The following is a 17770-nucleotide window of genomic DNA, read 5'->3' on the forward strand; positions in this document are numbered from 1 at the left end:
AGGAGGGTGTTGTACCTGGTTCCTGGGTAAGTGAGATAGACTCCTCAGTGCCTCAGGGAGAGTGTTTGAGCAGCCTGGAACCCAAAACTTGGCCAGGAAGGGCTCATTCTACTCCCTGGAAGCGATGGTTTGCTTGGCGTGTCCTCAGGGGAGGGGAGGGGCATATCCAGTGGGAGCACAGGGTTGGATAATTGGGTTGGCTTCAGCACTGGACCCCTTGGGAAGCACAAAGACCCCGTGAGAGGCTGTGGGGAATCGCAAACGTATCAACTAAATATAAAAGAGCTCCCAGCCCCAGGGGTGCCTTGCACTGGGTCCTGAGCACTCAGCAGAACAAGAGGAGGGTTCTGACTTTGATCATGGGATAAATTCATTTTTAAATTGGTGTGAAGGATCCATGAGATATTAAATGGGGAAGGGTTGGGGATGTAGCTCAGTGGTACAGCACTTGCCTAGCCATGTGCAAGGCCTAGGTTCAATTCAGGGAGAGAGAAAGAGAGAAGAGGGAGAAGTAAAGAGAAAGACAGTGAGAAAAGAAGAAAAAAGCAGGGCAGCATGCTGTCTCTGTGTGTGTGTGTAAAAGGACTTGGACATACGCACGAAGGACAAAGAAACAGCAGTTAGAACAAGACTGGAATGAGGGTGGAAGTGATTCTCCCTTTTTGTGTTACTCTCTTCGTTGCTTGAATGTGCTTTTAACAACTGTGTGAATTCCTTGCACTCATTTTTATTATGCAGTACCACTGGGGTCCACAAGAATATTAGAAGCAACTCCCTGGCACCTGCCTTCTTGACCAGAAATAACCGTTGTGCCTGTGTTGGGTCTGTTACTCCCGGGTGGCCGGAAGCTCTCTGAACCTCCTCTCCAGCTCCTTTTGTAACTGGATGCAGGAGAGGTTATTACTGGAGGGGCTGGGAAGATACTGTAATGTTTCAATTTTCAAGATGCCTTACAGTGTCTCTGTTTGAAGAAAAGTCTGGACTTGGAAACTGTCAGTTTCCCATAACACAGCTGATCTCAGGAGGTCTATGCAATTCAGGAAAGGCTCCCTGATTTTGGCACTGTCAGCCCCGAGCTTGAAAGGCTGCTGTATCTTGTGGTTTTGGACTCTGGCTGACACTTTGACAGTTTGACAGGCCAGCTTTACATCCGAAGGGGCAGCCTTGTGCCATGGCCTCTTTGGGAGTGGGCTGTGCTGCTTTGCTGGTTTCATGGATCCATTGAGCACCCTTAAGTGGCAGACAGGAGGTACAGGAGAGAAGGCTGTGTACAGCGCAGATGGGGTTGGGCTCACACCATGCTTTGTCTCTCACTGAGGGGAGACCGTTTTGCAGGGCTAGGGATTGATCCCCGGGCGTTGTGCATGGCAGGCAAGTGCTGTACCACTGAGCTACACCTTCAGTCTGGAAGGAGACTTTTTCATAAATGAGTAAATGAACCAGATCACATCAAGAAGTGATAAGTTCTGTGGTATGACGAAATAGAAATGTGAGAGAGGTTGACCTAGGGTAGTGATAGTGAGCCTTTTAGAGATGAATGCCCAAAGTACAGCCCCCAACCCACTTCTTTATTGCAAAGTGCAATTAAACCTGAATGCCCAGGTTTTTGTTTAGAAAAATACCTTAACATCTTTTAACTTAAAAAATACCATGCATGCCTCAGGTTCACCACCACTGTTGACCTAGAGTGACAGGGGGTGGTGCAGCCTCAGACACGGGGTCTTCGGGGAGGCCTCGTTGAACAGGGAACTGAGTTTTTCAGGCTGGAACTGGGGCAGTGCTGTTTGTTCTGTTAGTGACATCAGCCAACAAACAGCCTCCAAGGCCCAAGCCTGGCTCAGGCTCATTGTCAAGTTAGCAGTCATGCAGTGGGCAGGAGAGGGGGTGGGGAGGGATTGTTAATGATTCTGGCAGTGACCTAGCAGTGCAGGGCACTCCTCTGGAGAATGTTGTCAGGAAACCCTGAAGGTATTTATTAATCTGACTTAACCAACGGTTTCCAGAAAACAAACAGGGCGTTTAGCCAGGACCAGCTCTGGGCCTGCCATGTCCCTGGGCAACTAATTATGATTACGTGGCTGTTGCTATGGGGAAAGGGTCATTTTGGTCATTCTTTGGCCCATTTCTCCTGGATCCCAGCCGTCCCACTGCAGACCCCACATGGAGGTAGAGCAGTTGGAATGGGAGCCAGGGAATGTTCAGGAAATGCAGAGATACAGAACTTATGGTTGCATCCTTACCTGCACAGTAAGGGAACAAGGGAACACTGTAGCCATCAAAATCTTCTCTCTCTGGTGCACAGCAGCGCAGTCTGAGCTCCGTGGAGTTTTATTAGGAAGGTAGCAAAAAAAAAAAGTTTTTTTTGAGACAGAATCTCACTGTGTAGCTCAGGCTGGCCTTGAACTCACAGTGGTCTCCCTCCCTCAGCCTCCCAAGTGCTGGAGTTACAGGTATGTGCCACAATGCCTGGCAGTAACAAATATTTTAAAGGTGCTTTTTCAGGGTCAGTAAAGATGATGCTCTTTTTTTTTTCTATTTCTTTACCACCCTTGAGAGAAGCTGAGGTAAAAATATGGTGTTTTTCTCAAACTGAAATGATGGTCTTTGTGAGATTTAGATCGCTTATTCGCTCTGGGCTTCACGTGTGCTCTTACCCTGGTAGTTGTGAAACTAGATCAGGAGAGCCTGTGGGCTTAGGTGCCTGTGGAAGTGAGTGAATGGGGCTGGGATGGGTGGGTACTGGGGTGAAGTGCCCAGGAGGCCCCTCTCTGGAGAGACAACTCTAATTTGCCCCTTGTGGGGCCAGGTCTGACTTGCCAGACCTGATTTTTTTTCTTATCTCCAGAAGTTGAAGATTTTTTTTTTTTGCTCTTCTGATTATTGAATTTTTAAATACTGACAACCAGTTTATGGGGGTGGGGCAGAAAGCAGCACCCCGAGAGACAAGTGAACAAGTCACACAGGTTTCCAGTCCAGTGTGTGATCTCCTGACTGGAGGGTCATAAAATTCTAGGCCAGTTTGGTACTGGCTGTAAGGAGCGTAACTTGAAGCACGGATGGCTCATGTTGGCAGATCTGAGGGGCCAGTACCTATCTACAGTGGAGTGTGCGAGTCCTCCTTGGCCCTCGGGGCTGGCGCCAGCTGACTGCTGTCCTGCCAGCCTAGTTCCTGTGCTGCCTCACCTAGGTGGCCATACCAGGGGATGGGATGGTCTTCTGCCAGTCTCCCAGATTCCTTGCAGAGCAGGATTCAGAGCAGTTCCTGGAAGAACAAAGTGGAGACATCTCCCTAAGAATCAGCTGAGTGGCTCCAGGAAGGTCTCTGAAGCAGGCACAAGCCACCCGATCAGTGTGGTACCTGTTCTCAAGAGACAATTTTGTTAAAGACTTGAGTGGGGGGAAAATTTACACTAAAACAAATAGGGGCACATGGGCCAGAATCCAAAATTCACATGAATCCTTAAGACACAGTATGGGCACCTTAAAGAAATGTAGGACTTGGGGCAGAGAAGCCCTTGTCACACAGGGGTTTGGTATGGTGACAAGGGTCTCAGAGGCTCCAAGTTGAGGGAGTGTGTGGATATCATCAGTAGTAACAGGAAATAGTTGACTGTGGCCTGTCTTTCCTTGTTGACACGTGGCTTTATCATTCACAGAGAGGAAGCAGAACACTTTCTCACTCTTCATTCTTACAGTATGTGCTACCCTTCAGGAGAAATCCAGGGAAATGGGCCTTCCCTGGAGGGCTCAAGCCAGAAGGAGGCCATGGAGCCATGGGGCCCTTTCTGGGCAGGAAAGGGCTGCAACCCCTATGTTCTCTTTTGGCTGTAACATTAGTACTAGACCACAGCAGCCTCAGTGTGTATTTCCCAAGCAAAAGCGTTTTTAAATTGCCATGTTCCTCAGAAAAGACTCATGAGAGCCATTTGTTTCCATACAGCAAGGCAGCCTGGGTACAGAGCATTGGCATTGACCACACCAAGGCTCTGGCCTTAATCCCTGATTTGGGCCAGCTTGTTCTATTTTTATCCATGAGTCCAAAGGTAGCTGGCGCACTTACCATCTGAAACTGCTGCATCTTATTCAAGAAACAGCCTTCCGTCAGTGAATCAGTAACACTTCCTCACACATGCCAGAAACTGCTCAGACCCTTGGGTTGACTTCTGAATAAACTTTGCATCTAAAAGCCAGCATCATGGAAATCATGACTTCTCTTCTGGCTATCAGTCTTTTTCAGAGTGCCTCACACAGAGAGGGCCACATCCAAAAGGCAGCTCATTAATTGGCTGCAGATCTTAAGTTGTCAAGACAGGGAGAGGATACTTAGCAAATTAATATGTAAAAGTGGAGAGATCAAAAGTTGCTACTATGTGGTTGTTTTCTGAATATTTAGATGAGAGTCTTAAGGTCTTCATTTCTATGTTTATTATTTTTTTTTATAGTACAGAGGATTAAACCCAGGTTATACACTAGGTTGTTATCCCCAGGCTTTTTTTATTACTTCTGATTTACTATGTTGTCCAGGTCAGGTTTGAATTTTCCATTTTGCTGCCTTGTCATCCCAGAATGCTGGGTAACAGGTGTGTGCCACCACGCCCAGTTTACACATTTATTTTGTACCCGCTCTATTGCCAAGAGCCAATCAGACTGAGTGGGTTGAGCCCCCATGGTAGAAAAAAAGACTGTGTTAGCGAAGAGGAGAAATATGAAGAAATAGAAGGCTTGTCCTCCTGGAATTATCATTATTTATCCTGCCTCCTTCCAAAGTTATCTGACGCATATTTATACAGTATAGGCAAAACATAGGATTAAAATAAAAATGAAGATACAGGGGCAAGTTTAGCAGGAGGCAAAGCTGATATACAGCACAAAAATCGTATTAGGTGGGAGCCACAGTTTGTCTCTGAAGCTTCCTGGCAGGTAGTGTGAAGAAGGGAGTGTGATTTGGACCACATTAGATGCTCAGTAGCCAAAAGGAAACAAATTGCTAAGAAGTGAAACTCTTCCCAGGACTGAGAGAAATTTTTCTTTCCTGACTCTTGTGGGCAATCCTTGCTAGTAAATCAGTCATTGTCTCAATAACACCTGTTTAGCATGGATTTTACAAGCTGCAGGCTGTGTTCTGTGGTTTGCAATGAAATCAATTCAGAGGGTTACTGTGGTATAATAAAATAATAACTATTTGGTCTTTGTTCCCTTTTTACCTGTGTTCCTGTTTTCTGAGCTCCTAAAACCCTGGTCCTCTGGGTTCCTGGCACCAAGCTCCTAAAACCCTTGGAATCTCTTGAGTGATAAGAGTATCTTTTGTATGCTAATGAGATGACTCCTAGTGGGAGACTTCTTGGTGGGGCCTGATCCCCAGAAAGACTAAGCCTTGATAAGAGGATTGCAGCTCTTAGCTCTCCCTCCCACTCCTACTTCCAGAGATGGGAAAGGGCCTGGAGATTGAGGTCAGTGATTTAGGCAGGTCTAGGCAGTGAGGTCTTCATAAAACCACTAAATGATGGGGTGTGGGCAGCCTCCAGGCAGTGAGGGTAGCCACCCTGAGAAGTGGCTTTCCATGCCTCCCTGCCATACCTTGTCTTTGATTTGGCTGTTTCAAGTTAGCCAGTTTTCCTGAGTTCTTAGTCATTCTCCTGAATTACCACACCTGAAGGAGGGGGTTGTAGGAACCCCTTGATTTGTAGCCGATTAATCAGAAGTCCAGGCATCATCTCCTTCCCCTGAGACCTGGGACTGGTCTCTGCAGTGGAATGAGCTCCTGAGCTGGGCAGTCTGCTTACTTCACAAGTTGGAATGAGAATGAACCAAATTGTTGGAAACCCTGTAGGTGTTGGAGAATCTAAAAATTGATGAGTTGCACACATCATTTTTTAAAAGAAGGTGTTGTAGAATAGACTGTGTTAGAGTGCATAACGCCTTTTGCTTTCAAGCAAAAGGCTTTGTTTCAGGGTTGTGCTTGCCTGCCTCATGTGCACTGCTTTGTGATGTAAAATGTTATTTCTTACTGGTAATCAAGCCACCCTGGAAGAAATCTCCAAGACAGTGATATTCACCAAGCCGGGTATCTGATAGCTCACTGCCTGGCTGAGGAAGTCCAAACACGCAGGTGTGAAAGCTTTCTGGGCAGCCAGAGGATGAGGTGAAGGAAAGTCCTAGTGGACAGGCAGATGGTAGAGGAAGAAAGTCAGTGCTTGGCTGTCTGGAGAAAGGCAAAATTGTAGGAGCTGAGCCAGCAGGTGACAGCTGGCTGGGTTTTCCTAGCTGAGGAGGAAGCATGGTCAGACAGTCTCCAGATGGCTGGACCTGCTGGCTGAGTTCTAGTGTCCTCAACCGTCCAGCACCCTGTGAGAGGGGTGTTTCATGGGCATGTGTTGGGCATGGATCTGGCTCAGTGCCTGCTTGTTACTCATTTTTGTTGTGATTTCTCACCTGTGCAATGAAGGACATCTATAAAATCTTTAAGTTGCTGTCAAAGCCTTTGCTTGAAAACTTGGGTAGAGTTTGTTGCTCTATGTTGTTGAACACTGTTATCCTGTGAGTATACCATGTGAGTGTCATGCATTTATTAGTTAACAGATATTTGCTTTGTTTCTACATTGGCTACTGTGAACATGCGTATACATGTCTTTAGGTACACATATTTTATGTCTCTTGTGTAGATTTCTTATTTTTATTTTTTTGGTAATGGGAATTGAACTTGGGACCTTGTGCTTTGCCAGGCAGGCACTGAGCTCGCTGAGCTACATGCCCGATCTTTATATAGATTTCTTGGAGTGGAACTTCTAGGTTATATTGTAAGTTTAACATTTGTAGAAATGATAAACAGAAAACTGTTTAGAAGCAGGAAACTGTTTTCTAAAGTGGCCCTTCTGTTTCCACCCAGCAGTTCCGGTTTCTCCAATGTCCTCATTAACACGTTAGTATCATTTAGCCAATCTAGTGGCGGTCGAATTATGTATTGGCATCACATTATGATTTTAATTTGAATTTCTCTGCTGACTAATACTGAGTATTGTTTTCATGTGCTTTTTTAGTCCTTTGTGTATGTTTGGTAAAATGTCTGTCAGATCTTTTGCTGATTAAAAACTGAATGGTCTGCTTATTTAATTAACAGAGTTCCTTATATTTTCTGCATGCAAATGATTAGATACATAATTTGCAGCTGTTTTTCCTCAGTCTGTGCCCGTTTGCCTGCCTGCCTGCCTTCCTTCTGTGTTATGGGTTGAAGCCGGGTGTTCACAAAGGCTGAACCCACATTTTACCACTCAGCCACATGTCCATTCCCTCGTTTTCTTCTTTCCTTTCCTTTTCTTTCTTTCTCTTTTTTTTGGCACCACGACTCAAACTCAGGACCTGTGCTTGCCAGGTAGGCACTGTGCTGCTGAGTTAAATTTCCGGCCCAGCCCTCCATTTTCTTGTGATATCTTCTGAAGTGCAGAAGTTTTAAAATTTGATAGTGACCAAGTTATCAGTTTCTTCTCTTACGGGTTGTGCTTTTGGTGTATAACTAAGAATTTGTTGCCCGATTTAAGATCATGAAGATTCTCTCCTATATTTTCTTTTTGGTTGTTGTTGTGTTTTTTGCTTACTTGTTTGGTTTTTTGGGGACAAGATCTCACCTTGCAGCTCAGGCTGGCTTTGAACTCACTGTGTAACACACATTAGCCTTGAACTCATGATCTTCCTCCTACCCACTGATAGGATCATAGGCATGTGCCACCATGCCTGACCTGTATTTTCTCCTAGAAGTTTTAGAGGTGTAGCTCTTAAGTTATATTCTAACCATTTTGATGTGTGTGTGGTATGAGAGTTAGATTAAGGTTAATTTTTTTGTCCTTCGTGCAGAAAAGAATTCACACAGCAAGCCTGAGGCTGCTATCCTTAGAAAGACCTGTTTGCAAGGTTGGCTCATAGCTGGCATCTGGAAATTTAGATTTTAGTAGGGTTTCCTCTTTCCCAGACTGGCAAGTGAGCTCACTGTACCTAAGCTGCTTCTATAAATGATGTGGTTTATGCTGAGCGGCCTGATTTCCTTCTGGAACCTGGAATTTTTGAATTTTGCTAAGTAGAGGTGCTTCTCTGATTAGCCCCTAGTACAAGTTCTGGGTGCTGTGTCTAAGGAGCTTTTTTTGTAGGTGACATTGCATATATATATATATTTATAACTTATTGTTGGGGGGATTATGCACATTCTGTGTGACTTCCCTGGGAAAGGACTCTTAGAAACCTGTGCCTGGCCGTCTTCATACCTCATCCCATGAGCCTGTTGGTTCTGTCCCTTTGCTGACTTTGTTCGTATTGTATCCTTTCCTTTCCTTTCTTTATGCTCTTTCCCTTTCCTCCCCCTTCAATACTGGAGCTTGAACTCAGCGACTTCACCTTGAACTACATTCCTTCATAATGCTTTTTTATAAAATTGTTTTTCTCTTTTGAGATAGGGTCTCATTAAGTCAATAAATTGTCCAGACTGACTGGGCTTGAATTTGAGACCCTCCTGCCTCAGCTTTCCCAAGTGCTGCAATTATAGACCTGAGTTGCTATACTTGGCTTGTTTCTGTCCTTTAGTCTGATGAATCTCAGAGTCCTGAGAGTCCTGCTGAATCAGTGAGCTGAGGTTGATCTTTGTTGAACTTTATTTTTCATTTGTCACATTTGGTTGACCATAAATGTAAAGATTTGTTTTTGGACTGTCTTCCAGTGTGTGCTCCATTGTATTTTGATTAGTGTAGCTTTGTAGTAAGTTTTAAAATGAAATATAAGAAGTCCTCCAAATTTGGTGGTCTTTTTCAAAATAATCTGGCTATTCTAGGTTGTTTGCATCTTCATGTAAATTTTAGGATTTGTTTGTCAATTTCTACTACAAAGTTTATGGGATTTTGATTGAGATTGTATTGGATCAGTAAAACAACTGGGGACTTGTTTTTGTGTTTGGTCTTATTTTTTTGAGACAGGGTCTCACTATGCAGTTCAGGCTGCCCTTCAACTCACTGTATAGTTACACCGCCTTTGAACTCATGGTGATCCTCCTTCCTCAGTTTCTTAGTGCTGGGATTACAGCACTAATGTGCCACCATGCCTGGCTGAGACTTAACATTTTGGTCATAATGAGTCTTCTAATACTTACATTTATAGTAACTCTCCATTTAATGTTTGAGCACTGTTTTCAAGGTACAAATCTTGTTGTACTGTTGTTAAATTTTCTCCTGAGTGTTTTACTCTTTTTGATGCTTTTGTGAATGAAATAGTTTCTCAATTTCAGTTTAAGATTGTTCAGTGCTAATATATAGAAATCGAATTTTTTGTTTGATTATAGTAATGTGAACCCAGGGCCTTAACACTCACATTGCCAGCCTTTTGTTTTGTTTTGTTTTGAGACAGGATCTCACCAAATTTACCAAGGTGGGCTGAAACTTTGAATCCTCCTGCCTCAGCCTCCTAGAGTCCTGAGATTATAGGCATGTGCCACTCAACCCAGCTGGCAGTGATTTATATGTATTTTTACCCCCTTTTCTTTTTTGGTGCTAGAGATCATACTCAAGGCCATGGTTTTACCACTGAACCATGTCCTGAGCTCCAAGTTTTGTATACTGATTGTACCATGACTTTGTTAAATTTGTTGGTTCTAATGTTTGTTTTGTGGGTGCCTTGGGGTTTTCTACATACTGTATAACTCCCACAAGGAATGTATTCATTATGTACTGCCAGTGTACTAATAAAATGCCAAACCACCCTCCCCAACACCACAAAAAGAAAAGATAAAGCCATTTATGAGTAAAGACGGTTTATTTCTTCCTTTACAATTTGGGTGCCTTTCATTTCTTTATTTGGATCCCGATATAGTATTGATTAGAGGTGACCAAAGCAGAACCATAGGTGGTGGCACATACCTGGAGTCTCAGCATTGTGGAGGGCTCAAGCGGGTGGATTGCAAGTTGGAATTCAGCCTGGGCAACTAAGTGACACCATGTCTCAAAAGAAAAAAAAAAGGGTGTGTGTGTTGTGTGTGTGTGTGTTGTGTGTGTGTGTGTGTGTGTGTAGCTCAATATGAAGGCTCTGGGTTCAGTCCCTAGACCACAAAAACAGCAACAATGACAAGAAGTGGTAAGAGCAGACCTGGCTGCCTGTTCAGAAAGGGAAAACAGCCTTTCACCAGGAAGTACGGTTAGCTGTCTGTTTTTGTAGATGCCTTTTGTGAGGTTTTGTAAATTCTTTTACTCCTTGTTTATGGAGAATCCCCCCCATCTCCATTGAAACAATAGTTTCTTTTTTTGTTTGTTTGTTTAATTTTTTTTTTGTTTTTTCTAGATAGGGTCTCATTATGCAGTTCAGAGTTAATTTTTTGAGACAGAGTTTCACTATAGAGCTTAAGCTGGCCTCAAACTCACCATGATTGTCCTGCCTCGGCTTTCTGACCTGGGATTACAGGAATATTCTGCCACACCTGGCATTCACTTTGTTGCCTAGGCTGTTCTTGAACTTTTGGGACCAAGAGATCTTTCCACCTCAGCCTCCCAGGAATTACAGGAGTGTGCCACTGAGCCTGTAGGCTTAGCTGAGTCCTTTGAAGGGAATCATTTATGGACCTTTAGGGGGTGACTGGGAGCAGTCTTTTTTCAAGGTTATTTTGTTGCAGAGATCTTAGGATTCCTGTATGTAAGCTCACAGTGTCATCTGCTACCTCCCCAGGTCCCTTTCCCGGCAGTCATGGCTTGCAGTGGGGCAGGTGCATCTCAGACTGGGACTCCTCTGCAGGTGGCCCTACTGGGGTTAGGGATTGGGTCTGCACCTGGCACCTGGGATGCTTGGCTGAGGCCCCTTCTCTCTTTCTTCTCTTCCATTAGAGTAGCCACGAACCAGAAGGTGCGGGAGCAGGTGCGCCTTGAGCTGAGTTTCGTCAACTCAGACCTGCAGATGCTCAAGGAGGAGCTGGAGGGGCTCAACATCTCGGTGGGAGTGTACCAGAGCACAGAGTAAGTACACACCTGCCTCTGAGGGGGTTCATGGGGGAGGCTGGTGGTTTTCAGTGCAGAAAGTGAGGCAGTGACTGGATTTGGGCTGGAGATAAGTGCCAGGCTAAAGGGGTGAGTCTGCGGAATTGCATGGGAAATACCTGAATTGGACAAAAAGATATTTGTCCTGGGGGCCCCTGGACGTGTTTTACAGAGAATTGTGTCTGGATCTAGGTAGGAGCTTGGATCTCTCACGGGGGCCGCATGGTGGTTGTGCAGAAAGATGTCCCAGATATGCCTCTGTGGGTAGCTGTGAGAGCTGGCCTCCCAGAGGGGCTTGTGTGGCCTGGCTGTGTCCCCTCAGCCTTCTACCAAGCACAGGCCTTGCCCCTGGTCTTTTTCTTGATGCAAAAGAGTCAAAACTACATTTATAGTGGTGCTTTACACAAAGATTTGGGGAGCCACCAAGTCGCCAAGAAGACTGTAATGGAGACATTTCTGAAATATATCCTGTTAAGTATTTGAGAAATGAATGTTCTTCTGCAGAGCATTCCTCAGGGAGTATTTGTAGGTGACAGTATATTGAGGTGTGGCTGTCAAAAAGCCCAGAAAGTCTTCCATGAGCTACTTTTTTGGGGTGGGGGTGGGGGGTGGAAGGGAGGTGGTAGAAACCTCTGTTTAAAAAGTAATAACTCCAAAAAAGGTTTATATATTTTTCTTTCAGGGAAGGGAGGCATCTCAAAAAGTGGGTGGGCTCCCAGGGAAACTGAAGCACACAGTATTTCACTGGGTTAACAGAAGGAAGATGGGGACCTGGAGTCACCTTGGAACCTAAACCTCTGCAGGGTCCCAGCCAGAACCCTGCTGGCCCTGTCTCTGGTGCCTGTCCCTGCCGCCTTGCCTGTGGGCTCCCAGGGTACTTTGAAAGCCCGATCCTCAGCAGTGCACAAAAGATTCTCTCAGCCTAGGTGCACGTGTTAAATTCTACTGTTTGCCTAAAAGGTCCAGTTCCTCATGAGTGGGGCAAACTTGGGTAATAAATGGAGGTTGTTTGATACTCGCATTTTCTGTGTCCATCACAAGGGTCAGTGCCCCTCTGTGGTTAGTATGGCTCTGGAGTGGCCTCGGTCTGTCCACTCTGTCATTTTAGTGAGGAAGATGTACAGATTCCCAGGAATACCTTGTGTTCGCGTCCTCTGGTCTAGCACTTTTCACAGCTGTATCTGTCCTTGGCAAGTACACAGGTGTTCCCCCAGGCAGTGGGGCCAGGCTGTGGTAGATGGTGCTGAGGGAAAACGTTGATGCATCCTTCCCCTGGTACTGCACCAGTGGCAGCTGTGACTCAGTGGGACAGACATCATTTTGTCCTAGTCAGCATTGTACCTTCCTCCTGCTTCTCTAATCTTAGGTGCCCCCAACCAAAAAAGTGTCTCAAAATGTTTCCCGCCTACAACTGTAGGTCTTTAAACACTTTCGTGAGGCAGGCAGGGAAGAAATGGTCTCAGGTGCAAATGAGAAAACTCAGCACTACCCTGGGTCTTGGTACCTTGGTGCTGGGTCCTCGGTACCTGCTAAGGAGGGATGGCACTGGTACCTGGAGGAGCGAGTCCTGGCCTGCCCTGGGGTCCCTCCACCAGACTCCAGCCTCCAGGCAGGTTTGGGGGAAGCCATATACCTGGACTGTGTCTCACCTGCACTTAGCACAGCTGTGCCACAGTGGCAGTTTCGGTTTACAGCCATTGTCCACTCACCGTGCCTAGCATTCCTGGCCTGCTCTCTGGGCTGGGCCAGAGGTCTCCTGTTACAGGTCAGGGAGCTAAATCTCTCTTTGCAAAACATAGGCTGCACTGGTCCACTTCCTGCCGGCCCTGCCCCTAGGAATGTGGGTTCAGGGAGCACTCCCAGGGCATCCTGTGGGGTGACCTAGTGGTCAGTGGGAGGCGTTGGGAGTGGAGATGAAGTGGTGGGCCAAGTCCGGCCCTGGGCTGGGACCTGGGTGTACTGAAGTGTCGGATGGGTGTTCTTCTAACAGGTAAGTGGACACCTGGTGTAATGTGCCCCAAAGGACAAGGTGTGGTAGGGTATTGGATAGGAGAGACCCACTGTGATGAGAGGAGGAAGAGGAGGAGGACTAAGGTTGAGGACCAGAAGGACACCAGTATAGCAGCTGCCAAACCCAGGGCAGGTGGCAGATACGGGCCTGGTGCACATGGGTTCCCAGCATGCTCAACACATGACTGGAGAGACAGTACGGACCTGTGTACTCGCCTGGGGCATTCAGCCATTGCAGGGAGCAGGGATGCCTTCCATACAGGAGGAAGGGGATGACCAGAGCTGTCTGTGGAATACCAACCTGTCAGTGGGAGTGTGCTGGACTGGCCTGACGAGAGCTGTAGGGACAGGATAGGATGGGCTGGGCTGCTGGGGCAAGGCTGCGGGGTGCACAGTGGCTGGGTTGGGGTGCTCATATTACCTTGTGTGTTCCTTGCAGGGAGGCATTTACAATTCCCTTGATTCCTCTTGGCCTGAAGGAGACCAAAGATGTTGACTTTTCAGTCGTCCTCAAGGTAAATCTCCAAGCACGAGGTCCTGGGCTCAGAGTTCAGAGTGGAGACGGAGGACTTCTGCGTTCCTTGCAGTGGCTTTAGGCTGCATGTGCCAAGGGTGCCCTGGAGTCTGCAGGGTGACTCGGACCATCTAGGCCTGCTGCAAAGAACAGGAACATGTTCTGGCTTTCATCTGTGGCAGCTTCCAAAGCTGGGCTGTGGTCCCAGGACTGTGCGGAAAGCCAAGTCAAAGGGGCTCTGTGTGGGTATGCTTTGGAATTTAAAAACTACCCTGTACTAGTGTCTTTATTTTTTTTTTATTAGTATCTTTATTCTTAAAATTGTGTAAGCAGTTTAGGCCAGGTGTTTGAAAGACCAGTTTAAGTCCGTCTCCCCCCCCCCCCCAAACATTTTATTATGGAAAATTTCTGAACTTAGGGAAAAACTGAAAGACTTCTGTAGTGAACCCCTATATATTCACTATGTGGACTCTACCATTAACATTTTATTTTATCGCCATGTACCTAAAACATCTTGCTTTATTGGCTATCTGTCCATTTATGCATCTTCCTTTGTATCCATCAGTCCATCTGATTCTGGGACACGTTTAAAAGTAAATGAAAGATGTCAATTTGCTACTCTTCAGTACTTGAATAGCATTTTGGGTTTGTTTTCTCCCCTATCTAATTCCTGAGTATCCGAGCTCCTCTTTCATTTAGCAGGTATTTAATAGGCCCACCTGTGCCTGGCATTGTGTGGGTGCTGGAAATGCCACAAACTGTGCCTTGGGGTCAGTGGAGGCCCGGATAGACAGTGACTTTGGTGGAGGCTCACATCAGAGGCTGTATTTCCAGCCTAGGTCAGAAGGCTGTTCTGTGCCTAGAATGTTCCAAACCTCCACTCACCTTCCTCCATTTGACGTTTAGGTTGCATTTGGGGGGTGTTTTTCAATCCAGGACCTAGACTGAACCCAGGACCTTGTGCACACTGAGTGTGCACTCTTACCACTGAGCAACACTCCCAACCCTGTCATCGGTTTGGGATATAATGAATCACTTCCAGCTGCTACCTAGGAGGAGAGAAGAGATTGAGGGGGAAGGTGGTGCCTGTCTCTGAGCTTTAACAGCATAGGCAGGAGAGATAGGAATGAATCCCAGCATGGTGAGAAATGCTTCAAAGAAGTATGTTTCTTTCCACAGTAATCCTGTTCAGTGACTCATTTTGCACCCTTTTAAATCAAGGAGAAAAAAAAGGATTATCACATGACATTTTGACCACTGTAAAATTTATCTGTTGAAAGCAGCTAGAAGCTGGGCGTGGTGATACCGGCCTGTAATCTCAGCATTCTGGAAAGCTGAGGTAGAATTGCAAATCCATTCCTACTTTGGGCAATTTAGTAAGACCTGGTCCCCCCTCCCCCCACTAGAAAAAAAGGCTGGGGTGGGGCACAGGTGGGGTGCTTAACCCCGTGTGAAGGTTCTGGATTCCATCACTAGTACTGGGGGTGGGGGGAGCAGTTAATGCTTCGAAAGCATTTGCACTGTATTTGCCCTTTGCCTGGGGCCTCTTGTGCTGCAGTTTTGTTTAAATCTAGGTTACAGACCTCTCTGGAAGTCAGAGGTTTGGCTGGAATGGGAGAAGGGCAGTTGGTTGTATTTCAGGACTGGGGTTTGACAGAAAGTTGATTTTTCTGGGTAGAAAACATCTCAGAGACGGCATCTTTGTGCTGGTTTCTCAAGGCTGCCTGCACTTCCATATATAACTGGTCGCTGATTCGTGGGGTTTGAGCCTACCCATATATTTGTAGAAAGCTTTTAGTTGTATTTATAGTCATTTCTTTAGGATTTTACTTGTCTGTTGCTTGGTGCCAGAGCTACAGGAATACAGGCATTTTAAAGGATTCTGTTGAAGAAAATTGGGTATTTTGTGAGCATCTATAAGGATCCAAGTGGGTCACATGGTGAATTCCATATTAAAGCAGGAGAAAAATTCCCACATTGTGGACACGGCTAACTGCTACTCAGCATGGCTTCTAACCATGTCATTTTAGCCTAAAAGGGACTCTACAGATGTCAGACATCCAAAAATGAGAATGTTTGGGGCACTGTTTGTCTGTTTTGCTTTGCACATTTGTGCTTGAGAGAAACGTTAGGCCCCAGAGAAGGGGTTCTATGCACTGAATTCCACAGAAATTCCACAGAATGTTTAAGGCCAGGATAGCTTCATGGTGTGATTTTGTTCTCTTTTAAAGAGAAGGGCTTTATTTGTGTGTTTGCTTTTTGAGACAGGGTCTCCCTCTGTAGTGTAGGCTGGCCCTGAACTCACTGTCCTGCCTCTGACTGCTGGGAGTTGGCCTCCTGTACTCCTGTTTTGGCTAAGAAATAAGGTTTAAATCGCCACATTAAAAAGCACTATCATGTCTGGGTGTGGTAGCACATGCCTGTAAGACCAGCACTTGGGAGGCTGAGGCAAGAGGATTGCCTTGAGTTCATGGCCAGCATGGGTTTACAAGTGAGTTCATGGCCACCCTGGACTACATAGTAAGAGCCTGTCTTAAAAAATAAAATAAGATAAAATAATTCCCTTTTTAGAGATTGGAAGGTTTTGTTTCTCTGTTTTGCCTTTAAACAGGTTTTTGTTTTGTTTTGTTTTTCCCGCTGATTAAGAACATTATTGTAAGCCAAGCATGGTGGCATATATGTGTGATCCCAGCACTTTGGAGGCTGAGGTAGGAGGATTTTGCATTCAATGCTAGCTTGGACTATGATCCTGTGTCAAAAGATCAAAAAAGAAACAAAAACTGGAAAAAAAAAAAAAACCCAGAAAACATTAGTGCAGAATATTCAGAAAATACCAAGACTTGTAAAAAACTCCTCCTAGTGAGCTTTGTAACTTGCTCACTGATGTATTTACTCTCTGGCCCTCCTGATCTTCTCCTCTAATCAGGGCCTCCCTGGGGAGGGCCTTGTGGGGGTCAGACCAGACCGGGTCCCTTGACCAGGTCTTTTCTACTCCCTCCTCTTTCGTCGTCTTCTTCCTGCTGGGCAGGCATCAATAGGCTCCTGAGGTGGCTTCCTGTTCAGTAGGCCCAGGAGCTGCAGCTGGACATCTGTGAGTGGGCTATTGGATGCCTACCTGGGTAGCCACCTGTGGAGTTCCCGAAGTGCTGCTCTCCCTGTGCCTTCCAGCTGCTGGGGTTCAGTGATTCTTGTCGTTTTTTGTTTTGTGTGCTGGAATCCAGCCCAGGGCCTTGAGTGTGCTAGGCAAGTGCCTTCCCGCTGAGCTGAGTCCTCAGTCCCGGAGTTCTATTCTAATGGATTCGAGAGCCCTGCCCCCGTGGCTTCCCTAACTCTGCCCACACCACTGTAACAGGAGCAGTCCCCTCCGTAAGTTCCCTGCAGTACCACCGTTTGTGTGGCCCCTCCTTGCTGTTGACCCCATGGCTGTGCTGTCTTTTGGGGAAATAGCCTACAGGCATGTAGTTCCCAGGCTCCAACATCCAGTTGCAGAGCTGGTCCCTTGCAGAGCTGGTAGTGATAGTGGCTTTTTGTGTTCCTTTGGGGACATTGCTGGCATTGCTGTCTACTTGATTCTTCAGTCTCCTGCAGTCTGCCTCTGGTCCCTGTCTGTGTGTTTTCATTCCTGTTAGAGCCAGCCTCTTTTGTTACTGTGCCTTTCCTATATTTTTTGGCTCCCCCTCCATTTTTGTTTCCATGTTTTGGACAAATTGCATCTTTACAATATTGGATATTTTTTTTTTGGATAGAATAATATATCCAATCATTGAGGCCAACAAATAGTACATTTTACAGTAGTGGGGATTGTATCCTCCAAAAATGATTTAACGGATGTCAGGTTAGATTGGTGGATGCCTGTATCCCAGTACTCTGGGAGGCTGAGGCAAGAGGATCACAATTCGAAGCCCTGCCTGGGCAATTTAGGGAGACCCTGTCTCAAGATAAAAAATGGCTGGGTTTGTAGCTCTGGTAGAATGCTCCTGGATTCAAGTCCCACAACTGGGAAAAACTAAGAAATAAATGAAAGAGTGAATGGAATGTTATGCCCTTTAGTAAAGTGAAATAGTTGTCTGCTTAACTAAATTAACTTTATCTCCAAGAAGATCAGACATTTGTTGCTATTGTGAAAGGAATAATTTTGACTGTTTTACATATGGCTGTTGTATTATAAAGGAGCTGGTTCCAGTCATTTTATCAGCTTGAGGGTTGGAGGGGGTGGTGAGAGCAGGAAAGGAATACCTGGTATCCAAAAAAA

At 45.9% G+C, this 17770-nt stretch overlaps 1 protein-coding gene across 3 annotated transcripts in view; it reads left to right on the plus strand.

Moving 5' to 3' along the window:
- Positions 1-17770, plus strand: part of Rhpn2 (rhophilin Rho GTPase binding protein 2) — a 49675-nt gene that overhangs the window by 13562 nt on the left and 18343 nt on the right. For all 3 annotated transcript variants that reach the window (XM_063253385.1, XM_003466623.5, XM_063253384.1), the window contains exons 3-4: positions 10845-10973; positions 13444-13519. In XM_063253385.1, the coding sequence (XP_063109455.1) occupies positions 10845-10973; positions 13444-13519 (205 nt within the window). The remainder of the gene's footprint in view (positions 1-10844; positions 10974-13443; positions 13520-17770) is intronic.

This window comes from Cavia porcellus, unplaced genomic scaffold (genome assembly GCF_034190915.1).
Source record: "Cavia porcellus strain 051 isolate PalLab524CR breed Dunkin Hartley unplaced genomic scaffold, mCavPor4.1 scaffold_7, whole genome shotgun sequence".
NCBI classification, from domain to species: Eukaryota; Metazoa; Chordata; class Mammalia; order Rodentia; family Caviidae; genus Cavia; species Cavia porcellus.